The following is a 27,091-nucleotide window of genomic DNA, read 5'->3' on the forward strand; positions in this document are numbered from 1 at the left end:
TTTCCTGATTGTGACACATACACTCAGTACCTGAGATGTTGACCTCACTGCTAAAATTAATGCTGTAAATAGACAATAAGAAGAAGACAAAGTGTATGATAAGAGGGGAAACTGTAAATAGTAGGCTAAATATAACACCTGTCGCCAGAGGCAGATGGCAAGAGCAGCCTTTGCTGAACCATGGCCGATCTCATGCAGTTGCCAGAAACATCCATGAAGTGCCAGCAGGTGGCACGGGCTGGAGGGTGCTAACCATGTAACCCTCTGGAAGCACGGGCAGCTTATCCTTTCCATCTCCTGCTTACAGTAGGATTTGTTTGTCAGTTCAAGTGTTACCTAGGAAATGACTGTACAAGAGTCTCTGATTGGTCCTCTTTTCCTCACTCTGGAAACCTGGGATTTTAAGCAGGATGTGATATGTCTGTGAGCCGTCTGCCATGTGACTATTTTGTCTATTAAGCCTCTTTGTGTAAAAAGCAAAACAGAGCTTTTTAGCTTGATATCTCATTAGACCTTCCAGGTGTTTCTGAAGTAGGCAGAGGCGTTAGACACATTGCCATTTAATAACAAGGAAACAGATCCTTAGATAAATAAAACCACTCCTTCCAGACTACAACATGTCAGTGTCAGAGACACAGGGTGAGTGGAACCAGGTCTTTTAAAGGGTGGAGGGCGCTTTCTGGTCCACGGAGTATCTCCTGAAGTACCATAGAATTTGGGATCTGAAAGCCTCCATGAAAAGCTAATACAACTGGCCAAGTTCCCTGGTAGAGGAAATACGGCCCTGAGACTCAGTCTCTCAGAAGATTCTGACAAAACTCCAAGTCTAGGACTTTTCCACACTCTCCTGAATGGGGTGAACTCCCCACCCCCATCTTCCCAGTGGCCTTGGAGACTTATCCTAGGGGGTGCTGGGTTAGGGAAAGAAAAATAGAGAAGAGAGCGAGGCGAGGGAGACATGCTCATCTCTCCAGCCCCCAGCCTGCTCTAGATGCATCTGTGTATTTCAGGACGCTGGTGTTCGTCAGAGATGGGTATGGGAGTATCAAGGCTGAGTGCTTTGCTCTTCGCATGCCTCTCTACTTGACCTTGGGACACTGAGTGAATCTTTTGCTTTTCATTTTTCCATCTGGAATGTGAGAACAAACTAACTTAGCTCTTCTTTCTCTCTGTAAGGTTTTGAGAACACCTTCCTATCTTTTGAGGAAAGAAGATGTTTTAAAAGGTGTTTAACAGTTTATGTAAAGTATTTTTTTTCATCGAGTTTCCTAAGTAAAATATGAACAACATGATCCTCATAACATTTCTGGCTGTTTTGTTGATTGTCTAGCTAATGGAGAGATTCATACTGAATGCTTTTTTTATTTCCCAAGCTCTGAAATATCCCTGATAATGTGGTGTACACAATACACCCTAGCACAGCAAAGCGGCGTCTATGAGCTCTGGCAGTGATGAGGGCCCCCTCTACATGACATGTGTTCCAGCCTCCATCTATCATAGGAGCCATGCGGTCACTTGGGAGTTTTCTGCCTGTGACCAGCATGTGAATATTTGTTACCAAAGTTGTTAGGGAAACACGTGATGCTTTTTTGGGAAGTAATTTTGGAAAACTGAGTAAAAATTCTTAACCTTTCAGTAATCCTATTAAAATGGGCTATCTGATCATCCCAGGCGCTTGTGGGAGTTGAGAGATTCTGAGAGCAAGATGAGCTAAACACAGGACCTTTTCTCTAAAGAACTTTCCAGGGAGAGTCAGAACATGGAAGCCAGGCTGACTGTGGGTGCTTGTGAAGGTCAGTTGTGTTCAGGAGGAATCCCTGGACCTGCTCCTTGAGTATCTGTTATGTCGGCTGTTCAGAAGAGAGAGGCTGTATTCAGACAGGGTTGTTAAGAGGTAACAGCCATGAAGTGCTGTGGTCCTTGACACTTCCCCACTACCGCTGGTGAGAGATAGTGTTGCCACTGGCTTCTGCCTGCTAGCCATCAAGTTTAGCTAACCCTGCCCCCCACCCCATTTTGAATGCCCCAAACATCACCCAGCTGGTGGCGCTCCAATGACACCTCATGCAGATTGTTGGAGTAGCTCAGCACACCGCATTCTAATTTGTCTACTTGTCTCTCAAAGGAGACTGTAAACTCTTGGAGGACTAGACTTGCTGTTCAACAAAGCACCTAATATAGGACCTGGCATGGGGTGCGAACTCAATAAATGTTTGCTGAATGAGTGAATTCATGTGTGCACATGGCCATTGACTGTAGCAGGCGGTAAGCTAGTACCGCACTTAGGAAAGGGGTATAACCAGGAGGAGTTCATCTTTTGGGGAATCCCCATCAGAGGCTGCCTGGGACCTTGCTGTGGACATTTTTATACCCCTTTGGAAGAGAAAGACAGCAAAAGGGGCTTGTCCCAAATTATTTGCCCTCGTTCATGGTCTGAACTTCATATCCTTTCTGTGCTGTGGGGGTGATGAATGTGAACAGATGATGCGTAGGTGAGGCAGCCCATGTGCATAAATATGGCCCCTTTCACCATCACCCCCAATTATTGTATGATACATAATCATATCATAGGAACGATAACATTGTTGTGGGTTATTCCACGGGTGGATATTGCACATAGCACACTGCAACTTTTTTTTTTTTTGAGAGGGAGTCTTGCTTTGTCGCCAGGCTGGAGTGCAGTGGTGTGATCTCGGCTCACTGCAACCTCTGCCTCCCGGGTTCAAATGATTCTCCTGCCTCAGCCTCCTGAGTAGCTGGGACTACAGTGCCCGCCACCACGCCCGGCTAATTTTGGTATTTTTAGTAGAGACGGGGTTTCACCATGTGGCCAGGATGGTCTTGATTTCTTAACCTCGTGATCTACCCGCCTTGGCCTCCCAAAGTGCTGGGATTACAGGTGTGAGCCATCGCACCTGGCCCACACTGCAACTTTTTTACTCAACGTAGTCTTAATATCGAGAATATTTATAATGTGAATTGTTCATCATATAAATGTATGTGCTTTAGGCATTCCCCAGTTGATGGACATTTGGGTAGTTTCCAGTTTTTTATTATTACAGCGTTGTTAGAATGAACATTGTCATACTCTCATGGTAGTGTGTACCGTGTGTGGATGGTGTTTCTCTAGGGTAAACATGGATTTTGGATCGTGGAGTATGCCCATGTTTCATTTTATAGATCTTCCCAAGTGCCCTTTAGTGTGGCTGCCCTAGTTCATGTTCTCAGAATGTGACCACACTTTATATTTTCAAACTTACCACAATTTTCCAGACTAATGGGTGGACAATGGTATCTCATTTTAAATTGCTCTCCCCTGGTTATTGGTGAAGTTGATTATATTTTTATGCATCTGCTGACTTTTTATGTTTCCTCTTTTATAAATTGCCGCTTTATATTTTTTGCCCATTTATCTATTGTTATCTTTTTCTCACAGGTTTTTAGGAGTTGTTTATCTATGTTCCAGGTACCAGTCTTGTTCTATGTTGTATTAGTCAGGGTTCTCTAGAGGGACAGAACTAATAGGATATGTGTGTATATGAAAATGAGTTTATTAAGGAGTATTGACTCACATGATCACAAGCTAAAGCCCCACAATAGGCCATCTGCAAGCTGAGGAGCAAGGAAGCCGGTCTGAGTCCCAAAACCTCAAAAGTAGGGAAGCCGATGGTGCAGCCTTCAGTCTGTGGCCAAAGGCCCGAGACTTCCTGGCAGTTCACTGGTGTAAGTCCAGGAGTCCAAAAGCTGAAGAACTTGGAGTCTGATGTTTGAGGGCAGGAAGCACCCAGCATGGGAGAAAGATGAAGGCTGGAAGACTCAGCAAGTTCGCTCCTTCCACATTCTTCTGCCTGCTTTATTCCAGCCACGCTGGCAGCTGATTAGGTCTGCTGCTCCCAGTCCACTGACTCAAATGTTCATCTCTTTTTACTTTGGGAGGCCGAGGCAAGGGGATCATCTGAGATCAGGAGTTCAAGATAAAATGTTAATCTCCTTTGTGAACACCCTCACAGACACACCCAGGAATAATACTTTGCATCCTTCAGTCTAATCAAGTTGGCACTCAATATTAACCATCACATATGTGCATTGCAAATAATTTCTCCTAATATTTAGTTTTTCTTTTAATATTGTCTATCTGTTGCTGTTAGAAATCTTCCCACCCTTTCCATTTTGGTGTGATCAAATTTATCAGTTTTTTTTTTTTTTAATGGAGATTGTGGTGGTTTGTTTTTGTTTGGCAAGGGAGGACATAGAGGTTTAAGAAGATCTATTGCCCTGATGCCATGAAGATATATACTTATATTATCTTTTAAAAGATATTAAAGGTTAGACTTTAAAATTAGATCTTTAATTCATCTAGAATTTGTATTTGGTATGAGGTAGGGATCCAATTCGGTTTTTCTTTTTCTCAGATGAATATACAACTTGCCCAAGATGATTTCAAAGGCCACCTCCATCACGTGCCATGTTCTCATAGGTGCACAGCTGTCCCTGGACTTGCCGTTCCATTCTGTGGATGCATGGGTCCATTTTGTTCTAGAGTCATACTCTAAAATTCCTGTAATTACAATGAGTCTTAATGTTTGCTCACCATCTTTTCTTGGATTTTCAAAGTGGTTTTGACTAACATTGCATTTGTAATATTCCATACCAATTTCAAAACTGGTTTGCCAAGTTTAATGAAAAATCCTGTCGGGGTGTTGTGTGAAGTTGCATTGAATTTATTAATTCTGAGAGAATTGGCTTGTTTTAACAATGGAATCCTCCCTTCCATTTCATCCTTCTCTGTTAAGGTTTTCTTTTATGTCCTTTGGTGAAATTTTTATCAGGGCAATTCCTTTATATTTTGTGAGTTTTATCGCTATTAAGTGTTTGTATTTAATTTTCTCAATTATTACTGCATAAGAAAGCTAATGACACTTGAATATTGTTCTCATTAACCTGCAACCTTGCTGACTTTTTAAAAATTAGTTTTATTTTTATCAATGGATTATTTTGGATATGTTTTATAATGCCACTTTGTTTCTCTTTTCAAATTCTATATTTTTTCCTTTTTTGTTTCTTATTAGCCAAGATTTTCGATATAGTGTTGGTGGTAAGGGTGCTATCCTACACCCTTCTGTTGGTTCTTACTGTAACAGAAGGGCTTCTCAATTTCATTACCAAAAGTGGTTTGTTGCTGTTTGCTAAGAGGTTTGCTTGTTTGGTTAGTTTTATATATATAGGTATTGAATTTTCAATACTTTTTCTGTTTATACTGAGATTTTCTTTTCCTTTAAGATGTGAATATTTCAAATTAGTTGATATTCTAATAAGGCATTTTTGAATTCTTGGGATAAACCCTCTTTGGTCAAAGAGTATTATTCTTTCAGTCTATTGCTGGACTCAACCTGCTATTTTTTTTTAGAGTTTTGCATCTGTGCTTTTAAGTAACATTGGTCTAAAGTTCTTGTTCTTTGTACCACGTCATGAACTAGGCAGCTTTTCTACTTTTCTGGGCTCTGGTATACTGATTTTAATGTAAGAACTATCTGTTCCTTTGAGTTTTAGTAGAATTTATCTGTAAAACTGGGCCTGTTACTTTTTGAAGATCCAATATATTTTATAGTTTATGTTTTTGTAAGAATTTTCAAATTTTGTTTTGGTAGCAATACCCATTTTATTTAGTTTTTCAAATTTATTGCGTTAAAGTTGCTCATATTACTTGTGATTTGTAAAATCTCGAATCCATCTGTATTTAGATGCCCTGTTTTGTTGCTAATGATGTTTACTCGTGCTCTTGCTTTCTCTCTCAAGCAACCTTGCCCAAAGTTTGTATGTCCTCATCTTTTTGAAGAAGTTTTTGAAGTGTTTGATTCTGTGGATCAGACCTGTTGATTTGCTTTCTGGATCTAAGCTGTGTTATCTTTAGTAGTGCCTTCCTTGTATTTTGTTCACTTTCGGTTTTGGGGGCGTGTAAATGAGCTTTATGTTTGTTTATCTTTTTGGTTTTAGCTGTTGGCACTGAATTCTTTTTTCTGTTTTATTTTTAAATGAAAGGAGATGAAATATTCAATTATGTCAGGAGCTGGCAGAGGTATTTTGCATGAAGGGTGTTATGCATAGAGCTTCTCCATATTGTATTTTTAGGTGTTAGGCGTGGTTTTCAGATTCTGGCCTAACTTACACCCTGCCACGTGAATACCTCTGGTGGAGCCTTGATAGTTATAAATCTGAGAGTTCAGATGATTCTTCAGGCCTGATGGCCAACGAGTGCTTTCAAGGGGACTTTCTCATGGAGCAGGCCACAGGTGTGCTACCCAGTGTGAGGGGCATGTATCCCTGGTTATTCACTCCAACACTCAGCTGGATGTTGCTTTGAAGGTTTACTTGTTTACTTGTGCTCTTGCTTTCTCTCTCAAGCAATCCTTGCCCAAAGTTTGTATGTCCTAGTCTTTTTGAAGAAGTGTTTGATTCTGTGGATCAGACCTGTTGATTTGCTTTCAAATCAACCTTCAATATACAGGTATTCAATATATAGGCGTTTTGTAGGTGTGACAAACATCTATAATCAGTTGCCTTTAAGTAAAGGAGATTATCCTTGATAATCTGGGTGAGCCTGATGCAGTCAGTTGAAAGCCCTAAGAACAGAACGAGGTTTCCTGGAGGAAGAAGAAATTGTGCCTTGGGCAGCAGCTTCAGCTTGTACCTGAGAACCCCTGCCTGCCCTTCTTTCTGGTTGGGCCTGTGGACTTCAGACTCACCTACCCAGTTCCTTAATCATACAAGCCGACTCCTTTTAATATGTTTCTAAATCTACTAATGGTCCCCAACTTATGATGGTTCCGCTTAGGATTTTTCAGCTTTACAAGGATGTGGAAGTGATATACATTCAGCAGAAACATACTTCAAGGACCCATGTAACCATTCTGTTTTTCACATTCAGTACAGTATTCAATGCATTACATGAGATATTCTATATTTGATTATAAAACAGGCTTTGTGTTAGATGATTTTGACCAACTGTTGGCTAATGTAAGTGTTCTGGATACGTTTAGGCTAGGCTAAGCCAGGATGTTCAGTAGATTAGGTGTATTAAGTGCATTTTTAATTTGCAGTATTTTCAAATTATGATGGGTTTATCAGGACATAACCCCACTGTAAGTCAAGGAGCACCTGTGTATCTCTCACTGGTTCTCTTTCTCTGGTTGAACTGATTGATACAGCCGGAAATTACTGTCCTAAAATATTTTCCAAGTTTTTGTTTTTATCCAAGTTAGTCATATATATAATTTGAATAGCCATTTGTTCTACAAGGCTTATTATAAAAAGTAACTCCCTCCCTAGAGCAACCATTTATAACTCCTTTCAACCTCCACACCTCTAAGTAACATGTGCAGGTTGCTGCTGCTTGATTCTTTGTTATCAGCATGATTTATGAACTTCCTACTCTGGTTGGCCCTTTAACCATTCCCGCATTGCCCAGTTACCCCTCTTCCCAGCATAGTTACATGTTATTTTGGTTATATCAAGATTTAACATTGTTGTTATTGTTGTAAATGTTATTCATAGCTGAGCTCTGTAGTCTCGAGTGATTTGTCTTTTCCTTTCTTGCATTAGGTTTTTTGTTCCCTGTTCCTAATACATGAATATATACGTCAGTTACACACACAGGGGCTTCAGCCTCCTGAATAGCTGGGACTACAGGCACATGCCACCATGCCTGGCTAATTTTTTAAAAATTTTTCCTAGAGATGGGGTCTTGCTGTGTTGCTCAGGCTGGTTTTGAGCTCAAGTAATCCTCCCTCTTCAGCCTCCCAAAGTGCTGAAATTATGGGTGTAAGCCACCGTACTCAGCCTGTCTTCCCGTTTCTAATGTTTTTGAGATGACTAATGCCATTCTAATGATCCTTTGTTTAAAAGAGAAAAAAAAAAACTTGTATTTTCTCTCTGGAGCTTGTAAGATCTTCTGTTTGTCTTCAGTGTTCTGAGAATTTCGTTATTCGCCTTGGTTAGGGTGTTTTTTTTTCCTCCATGCGTCATGCTAGGCACTCAGACCCTGAGTGGAACTCATGTCCTTCAGTCCTGGTTTTGCCAAAAAAACAAATTTTTCTTTTGAGACGGAGTCTCACCCTGTCACCCAGGCTGGAGTGCAGTGGCTTGATCTCACTCACTGCAACCTTTGTTTTCCGGGTTCAAGTGATTCTCCTGCCTCAAGCTCTCCTGAGTAGCTGGGATTACAGGCGCCCGCCACCATGCCCGGCTAATTTTTTTGTATTGTAGAGATGAGGTTTTGCCATGTTGGCCAGGCTGGTCTCGAACTCCTGACCTCAGATGAGCCACTCACCTTGGCCTCCCAAAGTGCTGGGATTGCAGGTATGAGCCACTGTGCCTGGCCAAAAATTGTTAATACTCTCAGAAATTGTGTTTTCTCTGATCTACCATTTTGGGCTTCCTGTTGTTCAAATGCAGGGCCATCAGAAAACGTTTAAAAAAAAGAGCATCGTACATGTCTTTTTGGGTATAAAGGGCAGTGGACTTTAGGTCAGACAGATGGGGGCTTGAATGCCTCCAGCATCTCTGACTAGCTGGGTGACCTTAAGGCCGGGGGCGGGAGTGTTATTTAAGTTTTCTAGGGTTGGAATTTCCACCTCGCAGGGATCTTGTGACAGTTATGTTTCAAATAAAATTGAATCATTTATTAAGCATTTGGAAAAGAGCCTCCTCTAATGGGCATTAAATAAATAGTATAGGCTTGTGTTGTTATTACTGTTACTTAAGGAACTCTAGTTTGATACTGGGGTGTGGGTGTGGTGTTCATACCAGTGCAGGGAGCAAAAGCTGGCAGCCAGAGGTCCTGCTTCTGTCACTGAGCAGAGCTCCTCAGGAATGGCAGTGCCTCTGTGTTGCGAGGGGCTTGATGAGGGGATGTTGTGCTTGGTCCTTTAAATGCCCAACGGCCACCAGGGGAGGGAGGTGTGTGAGCCCAGCCAGGGTGGCTCATCTCAGATTCCATTGCAACCTTCAGGAGTTGGAGGGCTTGTCCCGGAGACTCTGATTCCTTCTCTTGTATCAGAAAACAGCAAACTGACGGTGCTTCCTTGACTGGAAGCTGGGCTGTGTCTTGGAGAGGCAGCCAAGTGCCTCAGAGTGCGCTCATTGTCATGGAGGTGGTCGTAGCCCTCGGCTGCTGCTGCCTTACCTTTTGCTGTGGCTTCCTGTGATCCCGCCAGCCTCAGCTTCGTGGTGCCCCTGGAGCTAGGCATCTGCTCCCTTCTTGGTTCTTGCTCTGCAGTGCCTCACTTGGCAGGTTGGCCAGCCAGCCAGAAAATGCCGGGGACCAGGGCACCCCAGTCTGCTGGGAAGCCCACTGACAACCCTGATGTCTCTTGGCTGGGGAACTTTCTGGCTGCTCACCTGCTTGTCTAAACATCAACTCTTGACCCTCCAGACATCAAAATAGTCTGATGCTAATTTAAAAATTGTGAAGCCATTGAATGTTAATCCACGGTAATTTGTCAATATAATTTAATAACCAGGGGAAATGGAGGGCTCAGGCTTGGTGCAATTTCTTCTACATCTGCCAGCTTTTCTCATCTGCTGGTTGGGGGCGGGGAAAGTGGTGATGAAAAGTTCTCAAGACAAGAGTGACTGTTTCAGTTTCACCTGGGGCCATAAATCAATACTCATTTACTATTCAGCCAGCATTAGCATTTCCCTGGGTAATACTCTAACACATGTAGTGTCAGGATGGCTTGAATTTGTCCTCATTAGGAAGGCAGAGGACGCCTTTTTGCAGGCATAGGCAAGTGAGCCTCCTATTCCGCTTGCTGGCTCACATCTCATGAAAAAGGAAAGTGTTGGTCTTTGGGGGAAGGGGTGGGTTGGGATTTCAGACATGGTCTCTGCTCAGTGTCAGTGGCCATAGTTCATTGTGACCTGGGTTTATGACTGCTGGTGTCACCCTTGATGAGGAATAAGCTTAAAGTGGGAGGTGACAACTGACCCTGCAGAGAAACATTTTATTTCTACATGAGGTTTTTCTGTGAGCAACACGATTAATAAAAACTCATCCTTGTCTTGTCTTTGAGATGAGACTGTATGGGAAAATGGGGGTGGTGGCGAGGACAGAGAAACTTGGTGTCACAGTGTTGGAAACTGCTGTTGGCTGATGACCAGCTAGAAACATTTTCTTTGAAGATGAGAATTAATCAGGAGGTGGAATTTTATTTACGGATGCTCACTCTCACTGCCACCTCCATTTTGGTGTATGGAGTGTCAGCTGGGAGTGACAGGGAGAGACGGTGGGGTTCATTCCTCTGAGCACGTTGGAGGAGGTGGAAGGTTGCCTTGAGACATCCTGACCCCCGAGGTCTTGCTTCTTGAGTGGACCAGCCGTCTTCAAGGCTGCTTGTAGACTTTGACGGGAGAAATGGTTCTCACAGCACTTTCATCTCAGCTCATGTCACTCTGATATTTTGACCTGAATGTGCAGATGTCATGAAGGGAGATGGTCTCCTACATAATGGGGGAGCATTAGACCCCATCAGCTTCCCTCCTATTCCTTCCCCCGTCCTTGCATCAACAACTGCCCAACTCCATTGGGAACTGAAATAAAAAAGCCTAGTATATTAGTCCATTTTCATGCTGCTGATAAAGACATACCTGAGACTGGGTAATTTACAAGGAAAAAGAGGTTTAATGGACTCACAGTTCCACGTGGCTGGGGAGGCCTCACAATCATGGTGGAAGGTGAAAGGCACGTCTCACATTGCAGCAGATAAGAGAGCTTGTGCAGGACAACTCCCCTTTATAAAACCATCAGATCTCTTGAGACTTGTTCACTATCAGGAGAATAGCACAGGAAAGGCTCTCCCCCATGATTCAGTTACCTCCCACTAGGTCTGTCCCACAACACATGGGAATTGTGGTCGTTACAGTTCACGATGAGATGTGGGTGGAAATACAGCCAAACCATACCACCTGGTGTCGATGGGAAGCATTTAGATGGAATTATAATAAACCTGTCAGGGGGAGGGCCATGAAACAAATAGCTAGAGTAAGACTCCAGGATGATACAGGATCAACAGCTGATACCTGCAACAAGATGGATGAATCTCAAAAACATTATGTTGACGAAGGAAGTCTAAGTCCCCCCCCCGCCCACAACCAAATTCATACTGTGTGATTCCACTTATATAAAATCCAAGAGTAGAAGAAATTAATCCATGGTGATTGTAGTCAGAATGTGGTTGCAGCAGGCTGAGAAAGGGACGTGAAGGAACTTCGGGGGTCATGGAAATATTCTGTTTTGTTTTGGGGATGGTTAAATGGGTATTACCATTGACAGAATTTATCAAATTCAGCATTTAAAATCTGTACCTTTATTGTATGCTAATTACACCTCAATAAAAAAGTATATAATAATTAAAAAACTCTTAATCCCTAGGTACATTTTGGAGGTAGGGTGTTAGTTGAGCACAATGAGTTTTATTCCCGTGACTTGCCAAATCCCAGGTCCCCTCTCTTTGCCTAACTCCTTTTTGACTATTTGCCAGGTCACTATCTCCCACAGCACCCACTCAATTGTCTGCACCACTTTCTATCCACTGACTGCTTTATCCCAAGGTCAGAGGGAAAAACCAACTTGTTCGTAAATCAGTGTGATCTAATAAAACTTTCTGTGGTCATGGGAATGTTCTATGTCTACACTCTTGAGTGTGATAGCCTGTAGCCATATTGAGCACTTAACTGTGGCTAATCAAATGAGGGACTGAGTGCTCAATTTTATTAATTTTAAATTTAAGCACATGTGTATAAATGTGAAAAGTGCTATTAAAAAAAAAAAAGATCAGGGGGTGAGGAGTGATTACAGTCAGGGACCACCTCACTGAGAAGCTGACATTTGAGCAGAGAGATGATGCAGTGAGCCCTGTGGCTGTGTGGAACCTCCGGGCAGAGAGAGTGGCATGTGCAAAGGCCCTGGGATAGGAGCCTGCCAATCATGCTTGAGGAACAGAGAGGAGGCAGGGCAATTGGAACAGAGTGAGAAAAGGGGAGAGTGTTAGGAGGTGAGGGCAGAGAAGTCCCCTTTATCTAGCTGGTTTGGTTGGGGTTGGCTTTTCTGCAAGGAGCTGGAAAAGACTGTGTCTCATAATGTACCCCAGGTCATGGGGACACTTATCCACCAACTTGCAAGACGGCGTATGGGGCAGTACAGGGGCTGTGTGTCTTCCAGGAGAAAAGCTGACCTGGTCTGGCTGACCAAGGTCTCCTGAGCTAGTGTATGATAACCCACATCACAGGTGAGCACGAGAATCCTCACCCAGATCAGATTTTGTTAGCTCTCCCCTAATTGCCTTTGAATCCCAAAATTAGGCCTGTGGCTTTCACCACATTCCAGCCTGGCTGAGAGAAGTGGAAGCGGCGGGGTGGGTGGCATCAGGCCTCCTAGGCAGAGCTGGAGGATGGTTGGGAGCCCTGAGCTTGGGACACAGCTCTGTCACTATCTCTCTGCTGTCTCTGGGGGAGTTACCCCATTTTTACGAGCCTGAATGTGCCTCAGTTTCATCACCTGCGGCATGAATTAGGTGCCCCCTAAGCCCTTTTATCCTTTCTAATGCTGTATGATTTTAAGATTACCTCATGTTTGTACAGAAGGGATGCTCGCCCTTGTCTGTGGGGTCAGATTTGGGGCCATAGGGATGTGTGTTTCCACAACTTGTTCTCTGAGATGACAGGATTAGTATTGGTATACAACAAAACATTTGGGATGTAATGCTTTTTATACCCCAAGGGTCTGTCAGGTTCTTGGAATCCCTGTATAAGCATTTTGTTCAATAGGGTAAAGGTGTTGTTTTTCACACTTTGGGGCAATGAAATTGGAAAATTCAAATCTGAGCATTACTAGCTTTTGGAAAAGACATTCCACTCAGATGGACTGGCCATTGGCTTTTGTGTCACACAGTCTGGAATGCAGGGGGCATGTTGGGAGAAGGGTGAGGTGGCATTTTCTATGCTTCCCTGAAGTTTGGGCTGCAGGACTGCCTTAGTTCATTCAGGCTGCTATCACCAAATGCCATAGACTGGGCAGCTTGCAAACAACAGAAAAGGATCTTTCATGGTTCTGGAGGTCGGGAGGTTCAAGATCCAGTCACCAGCAGATTTGGTGTCTTGTGAGGGCCTGCCTCCTGGTTCATCGATGGCTGTCTTCTCACTGTGTTCTCACATGGGGAAGAAGCAAGGAAGTCCTTTGGGGTCTCTCTTATGAGGAAGGGCACTAATCCCCAGGATGAGGGGAGCAGTATCCCAAGGTTGCATAAGGCAGCAAGAGCCCCGGGCCTGGATCCTGAAATGATTCCTTCCTCTGAGGCCTCTGGGGCTGTGATGAGAAGGGCTGACTTGAAGATTTCTCAAGTGCCTTCAAGGCCTTTTTCCTCATTGTCTTGCTTATTAACACCTGGTTCCCTTTCAGTCCTGCTAATCTCTCTAGCAAGTAGTTGCTCCACAGGCTACTTGGATTCCTTCTCTACCACGGGGCCAGGCTGCAAATTTTCCAAATTTTTAACATTGTGCTTCCCTTTTAATTTTAAGTTCAACTGTAACTATTTTGCTTTCACATCTGATGGTAGGTTGTTAGATGCAGCCACACCACCTCTTGAATGCTTTGCTGCTTAGAAGTTTCTTCAATCGCATACCCTGAGTCATCACTCTTAAGTTCAAACTTCCACAGATTCCTAGGGCACAAACACAAAGCAGCTAAGTTCTCTGCTAAGGCTTACGTGGGCGATCTTCACTCCAGTTCCCAATGACTTCCTTGTTTCCATCTGAGACCTCTTCAGCCTGGCCTCACTGTCCATATTTTTATCAGCATTTTGGTCACAATTATTTAACAGTCTCTAAGAAATTCAAAACTTTCCCTTATCTTCAGTCTTCTCCTGAGCCCTCCAAATTCTTCCAACCTCTGCCCATTACCCAATTCCAAAGCTGCTTCCACATTTTCAGGTATCTTTAAAGAAATACCTGATGCTAGGTAATTTATAAAGAAAACAGGTTTAATTGACTCATGGTTCTGCAGGCTGTATAATCATGGCACCAACATCTGCTGGACTTCTAGTGAGGGCCTGAAGATGCTTACAATCATGGTAGAAAGTAAAGGGCAAAGCCAAGGAATCACGGTGAGAGCAGTAGCAAGAGTGGGAACAAGGAGGTTCCAGATTTTTAAACAATCAGATCTCGCATGAAATAACTTGGTAATAATCCCATTATCAAGAGGATGGTGCCAAACCATTCATTAGGGATCTGCCCCCATGATCAAGTCACCTCCGACCAGGCCCCACCTCCAACATTTGGAATCACATTTCAACATGAGATTTGGAGAGGACAAACATCCAAACCATATCAACAAACCTGTCCATTCCACATCTTGTACAGCTTCACCACTCTGTGGGATGGGATGGACTGAAAAGCGCTATGAGGTCCATGTTCTTCCATTTCAATAGGTATGACCTTGGGTTGATAATTCATCACAGACTTCCTTATTGGTGCTTATCCAATATTTTCTTTCTTGCTCTCTTTGAAAAAAATCTTACTTTCTAGGCCTTCGTGGTATATTTTCTTATCTGAAGGTTACTATCTTAAAAGCAAAAGCTGTGCTTACTCTTTGCTTCTTGTAAAACACTTCAGCCTATACACTGGTGCTCAGTGAGTCTTTATTGATGTCATTGATTGAAGTATTTGGATTGTCCAGAAATTTGCCATTCCCCATGGCTATGATAGATACTACACACTCTCATGAAGTCCAGGTTAGCAAACTGACGGTTCCTGAAAGGTGGGACTTACCAATTCCACCCTGCACATCATGTATATACCATGCGCTTATTCACTCCAACATGGCACATTTCTCTGCCACAGCTTTTAAACAAACAGATCGCAGTATGTTAGTTAGTGGCTTGTGTGTCTATCTCCCTAACTAGGTTGTAAGTTCCTTGAGAGTAAAATGGCATCACATTTATTTCGATCTCCCTAGAAATTCACCCAGTGCCTCCTCCATAGTGGTTCCCAAGTGCTGTGTCAGAGCCAGCAGTGCGACTGACACTGGACACGCGCTGGACAACAAATGAGCAACACAACGTTCTCCCTGACATAGAGCTCACAGGCAGATAAGAAAGAGGGGCGGGTGAGCCAAAGACTACGAGATGCTGCAGCAAGTGCTAAACGTAGGTGTGGTGTACAGTCTTCAGTGGGCAGAGGGTTCCTACTCAGCCTGGAGGAGTCAGACAAGGTTTTCCACAGAAATTGATGATAAAGAGGAAACTTGTTGAAGGAGTAAACAGAAGGCACTCAACTGGGGTTCACTAAGTTGAATTGAACATGAGGCATGGCAGTGATGATAATCATGTAGAACCCAGGCTTCTGCAGGCCACACTACAGGGTCAGTGAGTACACTGATGGGCTGTCAGGAAAAGCTTAATAGAGGATAAAACACTTGAGATGTCTGGAAAAAGGAGTGTTTACCCACATCCATAGGAAGCTCCTGAGACTTAAAGCCAGCCCTACAGGTCCATGTTCCACCACTGACCTCTAAGCCTCCGATTTAATCTTTACAACGACTGTGGTTTGATCTGTGTCCTTTACTGTACATTCCAATAATGGACATTAGGAACATTATGAACATTAGGATGCACATGATCATACCAGCTTATGTGTATAAGCTGAATTATGTAAATGTCAGTAATTATCACCTAAGAATCCCTGAGATAAATAGTATTTTTTAAAACAATAAGTTTTATTGAGATATAATGTACATACAATAAAATTCACCCTTTAAGTATACAACTTGATGAGTTTTGACAGATGTGTGTTGTCAGAGAACTACCACCACAATGAAGATATAGAATATTTCCATCATCCCCAAAACGATCCCTCCTGCCCCTTTGCTGTCATTAATCGCCTCCTCTCCCCAGCTAATCTGCTTTCTGTTACTATAGGTTCCCTTTTCTGCAGTCATATAAATGAAATAATTCAGTATTTAGTCTCTTGTGTCTATCTTCTTTTATTTAGCATAATGCTTTTGAAATGCAGCCCTATTCTTGCTGAACATATCTGTGGTTCATTCTTATTTATTGCTGAGTAATATTCTGTTGTCTGGACAGATGACAGTTTGTTATTCCATTCACCAGTGGTTGGACTTTTAGGTTATTTCCAGTTTTTGACTACTATGAAATTAGCAGCTGAGAACATTGGTGTGCAAGTCTTCGTGTGGACATATGCCTTCATTTCTCTTGGAGTAGAATTGCTGAATCCTGTGGTAAATCTATATGTAATTTTATAAGGAATGGCCAATCTCTTTTACAAAATGACTGTACCATTTTACATTCTCACCAGCAACATATGAGAGTTCCAGTTGCTGTACATCCTCACGTACTTGGTATTATGTGTTTTTTTTTAATTTTGGTGATTCTAATGAGTATGCAGTGGTCACTTACAGTGGTTTTCATGTACTTTTCCTTGTTGACCAATAATGTTGATTATCTTTACTTGTGCTTATTTGCTGTTCTTACATCTTATTTGGTAAAGTGTTCACATTTTTGCCTTCTGTTTTAATTGAGTCATCTGTTTTCTTCTTATTGAGTGTAGAAGTTATTAAATATTCTGGATACCAGTTCTGTATCAGATATGTTTTATAATTTTGTTCTCTGTATCATGGCTTGCCTTCATTTTCTTAATAGTCTTTCCAGGAGCAAAAGTTTTAATTTTGATAAAGTCTAATTAATCACAGTTTTCTTAATGGTTAGTGCTTGTTTTTTGTCATAGGAAACACTTTGCCTCACCCAAGGTCATACATAATTTAGTTTTACAGTTTTAGCTTCACTTTGAGATCTGCAGTCCATCTCAAATTAAAGTTTATATATAGTGTGAAATAAGGATCTGGATTTATTTCTTTCCGTACACGTATCCAATTGTTCTAGTGCCGTTAGTTATAAAGAGTTTACATTTTCCACTGGATTGCTTTTGTGCTTTTGTCTAAAACTAAATGACTATATCTGAGAGTGGGCTGATTTCTAGGCTTTCTGTTTTGTTCTGTTGATCTGTATGTTTGGCTTTATGACAGTATCACTTCTTGATTACAGTAGCTTTATAATAAATCAGTTTGGAAATGACTTATTTCATAAATAAGGAAAGGCCTTGTGTAAACCTTTGAAACTTGTTCTTTTTCAAAATCACTTTGCTTATTGTAAGCCCTTTCATTTACACATAAATTTTAAAATCAACTTGTCCATTTTTATTTCTTTAAAAAAGCCTGCTGGGATTTGGCTTAGGGTGGCTTTTGCATCCAGATCAGTTTGGGGAGAACTAACGTTTTAATAATAATTGAACACAGTATATCCTTCCATGTACTAAAATCTTTTAATTTATCTCCATATTTTATAGTTTTCAGTGCACAGGTCTTACATGTAAAATTTATCACTGAGTTTTTAGTATTTTTATGCTACTTTAAATAGTGTTTCCAAAAACTCCATATTTCTAGCTAGTGTACAGAAATACAATTGAGTTTTACTTATTAACTTGGTATGTGGTCTTATTAAACCCACTTATAGTTCTAATAAGTATGTTTTGTGTGTGGGAGGGGTGGTAAATTAGTGAGGGTTTTCAAAATAGAAAATTATGTAGTCTGTAAGTAAAAATGGTTTTACTTCTTTCTTTTCTATCTGTATACTGGCTAGTCCCTCCTCATCAGTGTCAAATAGAAGTAATGAAGGTAGATGTGCTTGCCTTTTTCCTGATCTTAGGAGTAACATTCATTTTTTTCACCATTGGTTGGTATTAGTTGTAGGTTTTTCCTAGATACCATTTATCAGGTGGAGGAAATTCCTTTCTATTCCTGGAGTGCTGAGAAGTCTTTGGCTTCCTCCCTTTCTCCTTCCCTTCTCCATGAGTGGGTAGTGACACATTTGACACATCAAATGCTTTTTCTGCATCTATTGAGATGATTATATGGGCTTTCTTTTTGTTCTGTCAATATGGGAAATTGCTTTGATTGATATTTGAATGTTTAATCGATATTGTTTCCCCAGGATAAACCCTGTTTGGTCATGTTGTATTATCCTTTTTATATATTGCTGAATTTGTGTTGCTGATACTTTGTTGAGGACTTTTAAGTCTGATTCATGAGAGCTATTGGTCTGTAGTTTTCTTGTGATGCTTTTGCTTTTAGTGTCATGATAATGCTGGCCTCAGAAATAAATTGGGAAGGGTTTCTTTATCTTTTTTTTCTGAAATATGTTTTAGAATTGGTTATTTCTCCTTTACATGATTAAATGTTTGGCAGAATTTGCCAGTAAAAGCATTGGGGCCTGAAGTTTTGTGAGAAGGATTTTCACTACAATTTCAAGGTCTTCGGTCGATACAGGGTTCTTCAGGTTATCTACTTCTTGGATGACCTTTGATTTGTCTATTTCTTCTAAGTTGTCAAATTTATTGGCATCAAGTTGGTTATATTTCCTTGTTATCTTCTTAATAGATCCTGTTGGATCTGTAGTGATGTACCTTCTCTCATTCCTGGTATTGGTAACATGTGTCCTCTTTTTTATAGATGAGTCCTGGAGGTTTATCCTATGTTACTCATCTTTATCAAGGTCTTTGGTTTTATTGATTCTTCTCTACTGTTTATCCATTTTCTGCCTCATTGGTTTCTTTTTCTTTTATTTTGAGATGGAGTTTCACTCTTGTTGCCCAGGCTAGAGTGCAATGGTGTGATCTTGGGTCACTGCAACCTCTGCCTCCCTGGTTCAAGCGATTCTCCTGCCTCAGCCTCTCACGTAGCTGGGATTACAGGTGTGTGCCACCACACCCAGCTAATTTTGTATTTTTAGTAGAGACAGGGTTTCACCATGTTGGTCAGGCTGGTCTCGAACTCCTGATCTCAATTGATCCGCCTGCCTCGGACTCCCCAAGTGCTGGGATTACAGGTGTGAGCCCACCACGCCTGGTCTGTCTCATTGATTTCTGCTCATAAGTTTATTATTTCTTTCCTTCTTACTTTGGGATTAATTTGATTTTCTTTTAATTTTTTCTTAAAGGCAAAGCTCAGATCATTGATATTAGGCCTTTTAAACATTTTTAAGTACATTATTTACTATAAATTTTCCTCTGAGCACTGCTTTTGCTGCATACCACTAATTTCAGTATACTGTTGTTCTACTTCATTTCACTTCAAAATATATTGTAATTTCCCTGGCGACTTATTCTTTGATTCATGGGTTTTTTAAGATGTGGGTTGTTTTATTGTTTAGTTTCCAAATACTAGAATATTCTAGATATCATCCTGTTACTGATTTCTAGTTTAATCCCATTGTTAGAGAATATGCCTTGTATGATTTCAGTTTTTTAATTGGTTGACATCTTTTTAATGGCATTGAATGTGATCTACATTAGTATTACATTTAAAAAGAATGTGTGTCCTGCCTTTGTAGGGTAGATGTTCCATAAATGTCAGGCAAAGCTGGTTGATCGTGTTGTTGAAGTCTTCTGTTTACTGACTTCCTGTTAGTTTGTTCTATCAGTTATGTAAAAGTGTTATGATCTTCATCTTTAATTTTGGATTTGTCTGTTTTCATTGCTGTAATGAATGGTCCATATGTGCCATCATTTGCTTACACGTACAGGTATAGCAGTAAGATAAATTCACATAAGTGGGTGGCTTGCTCAAAGGGTAGATTTGTACTTTTCAGAGAAATTGTCAAACTGTTCTCTGGACAGGTTGGACCATTTTGCACTGCCACCAGAATTGTATGAGAGACTGTTTCTCATAGCCTTGTAATATTTTTGGTTAGATAAAAAGGATCTTACTATAGTTTTGGCTTTCATTTCTTTTATGAGCATTTGAGCCTTTTTCATATGTTTAAAATTTGTTATTTTTAACTGTCTCTCACATATATCTTTGTCCATTTTCTCTTTGTTGGTCTTTTTCTTCTGGATTTCCATGAGCCCTTTCTATAGTAAGGAGATTAACCCTTTGTGATAACCCTTTTCCTAGTTTGTATTTGATCTTTCCCCTGAATATATTTTAACTTCTGTCTTGTCAAGTATATCAATCTTTTATGGCTTTGCTACTACAAGATGTTGAAGGAGCTTGCCAGGCATGGACAAAATTTATGTGGAGTTTACCTTTAATGTACATTTATACTTGGCTTTGAATGCCGTGGCTAATTTCCTTAAACCTTTTTGTCATAATCTTCCATCATTCAGTGAAGATTCAGCTGTGAGAAATTATAGAGACACAGTGCTGGCAACAGCAGGAACTGAATGCCTAGCAAGGAAATAGCTGTCGCTGTTTTCACGGAGTCCACTGTTTAGGGACTTGAGAGATAATGATGAGGCCTTAGATGAGGCAACCTGGTAGAGTTTACAGCTGGGAACAATTCCAGGTCCTGCCACTGCAGAGTGACCCTGGGAAAGTCATTTAGCCTCTCTCCAACTGTTTATGCCTCTGTCAGACGCCCACTCTGACAGTGCTGAGAGTTCAGTGGCATGGTAGGTGTGGCTGCACCTTGAGAGGAGTCAGTGGTGGAACAGCCTACCCGTGTTATGGTTTCTCATCATCAGCCATGTCTCCATGTCTGCTGTGGCTTCATGACTCTCTGAAAGGAATCTTCTCAGAAACTTTCTTTTATTAAACTTAGAGACTGTCTTAGCTTGGGGTGCCAAAGACAAATGTCATAGACTAGGTGGCTTAAAGAACAGGAATTTCTTCTTCACAGTTCTGGAGACTGAAGTCCACAGTGAATGTGCCAGCAGAGTCAGCACCTGGTGAGGGATCCTTCCTTGGGTTACAGATGCTGCCTTCTCACTGTGTCCTCACGTGTCCTCATGTGGCCTTTCCTTGGTGCACGTGGGTGGTGGGGAAAAAGATCTTCTGTTTTCTTATAAGGGTACTAGTCTCATTATGAGGTATCCCCACATGACCTAATCTAACCCTAATTATCTTTCAAAGGCCCCCTCTCCAAATACTATCACATTGGGGTTAGGGCTTCAACATATGAATTTTGTAGGAATACAGACATCTAGTCCATAACAGGGACTGATGTCTTTTTAAACATAGTTTTATAGGCAGAGTCTCACTCTGTTGCCCAGGCTAGAGTGTGGTGGCACTACTATAGCTCACTGCAGTCTCAACCCCCTGGCCTCAAGTGATCCACTTGCTTCAGCCTCCTGAGTAGCTGGGGCTACAAGCATGTGCCACCATGCCTGGCTAATATTTATATTTTTTGTAGAGACCAGGTCTCACTATGTTGCCCAGGCTGGTCTTGAACTCCTGGCTTCAAGTGATCTTCCTGTCTTGGCCTCCCAAAGCACTGGGATTCCAGGCATGAGCCACCACACCCAGCCAGGTACTGTTGTCTTGAGCAGGCTGCTGACTGCATCTCTGTGACATTCTGTTCATGCCAATAGTCAACATGGCAGCCGTGTGGAGAGAGGAGTACGTGCACCGCAGGAGAGCCATCTGGGCCTGGGTAGGGTAATCACAGAGCTTTTAGGACATTGAAAGCTGGTTTTGGGAGAGGGGCTTTGGCAGGCCTGTGCCAGCCTGGATCCTCCTTGGGTTCCTCTGCAGGGTTCATCTGTTTCTGAGGCAGATCCACTCAGCAGTGGTGAGCTGCAGGCTGCAGCTTTGGGTGACACTCAAGAGATGGCCCCAGACTCTGTTCTCCTAGAGGGAAAGGTAGTTGCTCTCTCAGAGCCAGTCCTAGGAGCAAAGGGTGGCTGGTAGAAATAACCCATGCTCAGGAAAAGCCTGCCTTTTGCATCTCGGCTTCTCTACATTAAAAAACTTAGCTTCCCAATACTAATACAGCATTCACTCTATGCCGGGCCGTTTGACCCCATGACACATCCGTATGAAGTTTTTTTTTTTTTTTTTTTTTTTTTTTGAGACGGAGTCTCACTGTGTCACCCAGGCTGGAGTGCAGTGGGGCTATCTCAGCTCACTGCAAGCCCTGCCTCCCGGGTTCACGCCATTCTCCTGCCTCAGCCTCCCAAGTAGCTGGGACTACAGGCGCCCGCCACCACGCCCGGCTATTTTTTGTATTTTTAGTAGAGATGGGATTTCACTGTGTTAGCCAGGATGGTCTCGATCTCCTGACCTCGTGATCCACCCGCCTCGGCCTCCCAAAGTGCTGGGATTACAGGCGTGAGCCACCGCGCCCGGCCCCGTCTAAAGTTTTATGGTAGGGTTCAGGCAGGGGAAGCAAACCCCTCTAAGTGATGCAGAATAGGGGTTTGTGGCAGGGGTGAGACTTTCCACGTGGTGGTTGCTGGTGCTGACGTCCAGGTAAGGCGGTTGCCTCTGAGTGTGGTGTTGATCTGAAGTCAGCCGCCATGCAGTCAGGAAAGAAGGCTGGGCAAGGAGGAAGGGGCAAGGACAAACTGGCGCCCTTGAAGATGGCCTGGACCTGTATGTGACTCTTACTGTCTCAGCCTCCATGACATTGGGCATCCTGCAGAAGAAGCTGGTGCCTTTGCCACAGAGCTGTATGCACGCCTGGCTCATGACTCAGCGAAGCTGGAGCGGGGGGATGCAGCAGGAGCGGAGAATCCATGGGCTCCGTGCTGCCCCCCTCTCCCCTGGGCGAGCCCGTGGAGCCACAGAACGTGCCTGGCTGAGCTGCGGCAGCACCGGAACTGCTTCACCTCCACCTTTCACGGCTCATGCAGATGTCTCTGGGAGTCAGCTTCAACTGGGAACCACGTAGGAAGGAAATTCTGGGCAATGTAGCTCCAGTTGAGCTGTGCATGCAGTATATGCAGCCACCGTGAGGGAGTCTGTTATTTTTTTCCACTTTATAGGTAGGACAGTGGAGGGAGGGAGGGGTTAAGTGACCTGCCCAGAGTCACACAGCTAGTAAGTGGGGCTCCTGCTTCGATGCCTTTGAAGCTACCACCCAGTGCTTCTACTTTTTCGCCCCAGGAAGCCCACCCCAGTCCTCCAGGAGCTGGACCTTGGGGCCCTGCGGTCCATCGAGAGCGCCCCCGAGATGAAGCCTCCCAGGTACAGGAAGCTTCCCGCACAGCCCCTGGGTAGGCCGAGGTGGAGCTCAGTCCTGGTCTCTTGGAAGTTGAAGTTTCTTTATGTTTCACCACGCATACTTATTTCTCGGTGACAAGCTTCCTGTGTCTCTCTCACAAGAATGCTGACCAGGCTTGGCTGGGGCTCACTGTGAGCCCCCAGTGCGGCTGGCAGGTGGGGGACGTTTGTGTGTGGATCATGTGTTTGGGCCCCCTAACAACAACTCCTACCTTTTATTGCCAGCTGCTGCCAGGGGCCGTAGGCATCCCACTGCCGCTTACAGAGGAGGAACTGAGATCCAAGTGTTTGTTTCCCAGTAAGCCATGGAGTTTAGAGTTGAACACAGGCCTGCCTGGCAACACCACTGCCGCTGGGTCGGCTGAGCCCTGGGTCTGCAGCTCCCTTTAGGAGTTGGAGGAAGGGCCACCAAAGCCATGGGTGGCGTTTCTCGAGCTGCATCTCAGGGTGGGGCAGCACATCCCAGCCCCTGTGCCCCAGGGGCCTAGATGGGGTAAGCACAGATTTTCTCTACCTCTGGAAAGTTAGGGAGGAGGGCTTCGCAAACAGAGACTGAATGGAGCCAGAGGGGATTCAGGCACGGGGTAAGCAAAGTGAGTATTCAGTCTCCAAATCTGAGGCCTCAAAGTTCTTGACTTTCCTGACTGCCTCAGTCTCCCGGCCTGTGCTTCCTGAGTCCTGTTAGCACCTGGGGCTGTTGACATGTGATTTTTTGGTCAGTTCTAGCTGTTATAACAAAACACCACAGACTGGGTGGCTCATAAACCACAGACACTTCCATCTCACGGTTCGGGAGGCTGGGAGTGCAAGACAAGATGCCAGCAGATTCAGTGCCTGGTGGGGGCCCTTTTCCTGGTTCATAAGATGGTGGCTTCTTCTGTGTCCTCACATGTGGAGGGGCAAGCCGGCACTCTGGCCTCTTTTATAAGGGCACTCATTCCATTCGTGAGGGCTCTGTCCTTGCAGCCTAATCGCCTCCCAGAGGCCCCACCTCCTCATACCATCACCCTGGCAATTAGGTTTCCATGTGTGAATTTTGGGGGGACACATACTCAGATTGTAGCATCATGTTCACCTTATTTTCTGTGGGTGCTGTCTCCTGGACTTATTCTGAGTCCCTGCACAAAGAGAGCTTCCATCTGGGGCTCCTGACCGCCTGCTGTGTGCCCTGCTGTGTAACCTCCGCATCGGAGGGACTGAAGAGTTGTCAAGAGGCCTGGTTTGGGGCGGTCCTTACTGGTCATTTGAGGAGGTGAAACTTCAGTGAGGTGATTACTTTAAATAAGCTTTTAAATGTGAAACAATTTGAGATGAATAGAAGAGTTTTACAGATAGTACAGAGTGTTCCCATATCCCCTCCATCCAGCCTGCCCTACTGTTAACATCGCACACGGCCGCAGCAAATTCATCTCTACCATGAGATGACGGTGCTGTTCACAGAACTCTAGACTCTTTTCTCATGTCCCCAGTTTTCCCACCGATGACCTTTTTCTGTTCCAGGATCCAGTCTGGATGCCATGTTGCATTTAGTTGTCACATCTCCCTAAGTCTCCAGTGTGTGACAGTCTCTCAGTCGTTCCTCGTGTTTCATGACCTTGACATGTGAGGAGTAGTGGTTGGGTATTTTGTAGACGGTCCCTCCATTTGGGTTTGTTTGATGTTGTTTTGCAGTTAAAATGAGGTTATGGATTTGGGGATGGAACACCATGGAGGTAAAGTGCCCTTCTTGTCACATCGTATCAGGGGCCACATGTTACCAACACAACTTAATAACGGTGAGGTGAACCTTGATCACTTGGCTAAGGTGGTGTCTGCTTGGTTTCTCCACTGGTAAGCTACTGTTTTTCCCTTTCTGTACTCTGTGTTAGATTTGAGTCTCTAAGTCCAGCCCAAACTCAAGGGCAGGGGATGGGGTGGGGAGATGAATCTCTAACTCTTGGAGGATGGAGTAGCAAAGAATTTGTGAACATAGGTTGCCAAAACCACCACCACCATTGACCCATGTTTTTGGGGAGATGCTTTGACCCTATACAGATACCCTGTTTCCATTGAAGTGGTTTTTCAAATAGCTTTGTTCAGTTTTGAACATGAAGCAGGCTGTCTCCCTCTTCCCAGGTTCTGACACGAAGTTTTTGAATAGTGGTGCGTACTTATTGCATATGGGACTCACTTGTTTGCTTGCGAAGGTAAGGTAACAACTTAGAGGAAGTGTTAAGATAACGTCAGTAGCAGACAGTATTTTTAGATGCTATTTTCTCTACCTATGTCTGTGAACTCTCAATTGCCCTGTGTGAATTTAAGGGGAAAAAATACGGTTTTAAGTAGCTCTGGCCGTAACTGACCCTGTGGCAAATTCAGTTGGCTCTGATGAAGGATTGTTAGGCCGGTGGTGTGTTTACGTGTTCCAGAATTCTCAGTCAACTGCTTGGTGAGTTATCTGTGGAAAATTCTATTTAGAAGATGCTGTTCTTAGCGTTCTGACCAACTCTGTTATTGATCTATGACTGCTACTCATTTTAGCAGAATAGTGGGAAGGTGAATCTCCTACAGGAAAATAAATACATAATGGTTTTCTAAGTAAATATAAATTGGGATTATCTGTTTTTCAGCATCTTTTCCAATTCCTGGTGACACTTAACTGAGATATGAAAGCATGCAGTATACCCCCCACCTGGTGGCAGCACACATGACCGACTATTTATACTTTGAACAAAGCTGATCTGTAAGGCAAGTGGGTTGCAGATGATCTGCTCCAGTAGGAGGTGAACTGTTTAAATCTGGAACTTTCTCTTGCAGGACGATTTCCTGTTCAGTGTCTCCATTTTAAGTGGGATTCTTTGCAGCATCCTGGCCGTGTTGAAATTCATGCTGGGGAAGGTTCTGACCAGTAGAGCACTCATCACAGATGGTGAGTAAGGCCAGGGTGCCTAATCTCTGGGCGCTGGGCTCACAGTGGAGGAAGATGCTGTTTGGGTCTCTTTAGTTGTTTCCCTTGCTGGAGAACTCAATAATTTGGAATCCATTTCTCACTCTCCTACCCGCCTCAAGTTGTTTAATGATTCTCAGAGCTCCCATATCAGGGCAGATATCTTGTGCCCTGGGAATTTAATAAACTCTTCATAAATCACCTCCACTCTGACCTCCTAGCAGGGAGGCTTGGGGTTCCCCAGCCTCTTAATCATGAAGCACAAAGGGCTTCCTGGAGTCTTGGGTTTTATGTGCATTGCTCCCCATAAAAAGTAAATGCCTTTTCTGGGTTCTGTAGATGTTTCCTTTGTGAATTCTCCATGCTTGCTTTTCCTTCCAGCTAGTGGGGCGCTCACGTGGGAGTTCAGGCTGCAGTTACCAGGTGCCTGCTCTGGGGAAATGACCTGTGTGTTCTCTGCTTAGAATCTCAACCAGCTAGAAAAGTCTGTGTGTGTCCCTGTGGGACAGGAAGAACTCGCTTTGTGACCTTTGGGATGAGAGAAAGAGGAGTGCGTGAGTGCAGGAAAAGTACGTTTCAGGCCCCAGACTCGCTGATATCACTGATGTGTAGATGAGAAACTTGACAAGCAGTGCCTCCTGGACCTGTTGCTTTTATTTATTTCTGGGCATGTGCGGAGCCCAGGGGTCAGGTCAAAGGGCAAAAGTCTTGTGGGTTGGTGGGTGCGTCTGCACAAAATAGAGCAGAAATATGTGGATTCTGTTTTAAGAAGTTTATATATATGTGTCTGTGTATGTATATATGTACACACAAACAAAATGTTTTATATGTTATACACACGTGTGTGTGTGTGTGTGTGTGTGTGTGTGTGTATATATATATATATATTTTTTTTTTTTAATTTAAAGATGGGGACTCGCCATGTTGTTGCCCAGGCTGGTTTCAAACTCCTGAGCTCAGGCAGTCCTCCCACCTCGGCCTCCCAAAGTGCTGGGATTATAGGTGTGAGCCACCGTGCCCAGGTAGTTTATTTTTTTTTAAGAAACACTTCCTTGTCCCAAACTCTCAAGGCTCTTTTGTGTGTGAAGTGTGGAGTGCAG

The 27,091-nt window shown here is 43.4% G+C and overlaps 1 protein-coding gene across 1 annotated transcript in view; it reads left to right on the forward strand.

The window, feature by feature from the left end:
- The window catches only part of TMEM163 (transmembrane protein 163), a 257,298-nt gene that overhangs the window by 220,971 nt on the left and 9,236 nt on the right, over nt 1–27,091 (forward strand). Inside the window, exon 6 of the mRNA XM_003267591.3 lies at nt 25,862–25,973. Within this exon, the coding sequence (XP_003267639.1) occupies nt 25,862–25,973 (112 nt within the window). The remainder of the gene's footprint in view (nt 1–25,861; nt 25,974–27,091) is intronic.

Source organism: Nomascus leucogenys, chromosome 20 (assembly GCF_006542625.1).
Source record: "Nomascus leucogenys isolate Asia chromosome 20, Asia_NLE_v1, whole genome shotgun sequence".
Taxonomy (NCBI): domain Eukaryota; kingdom Metazoa; phylum Chordata; class Mammalia; order Primates; family Hylobatidae; genus Nomascus; species Nomascus leucogenys.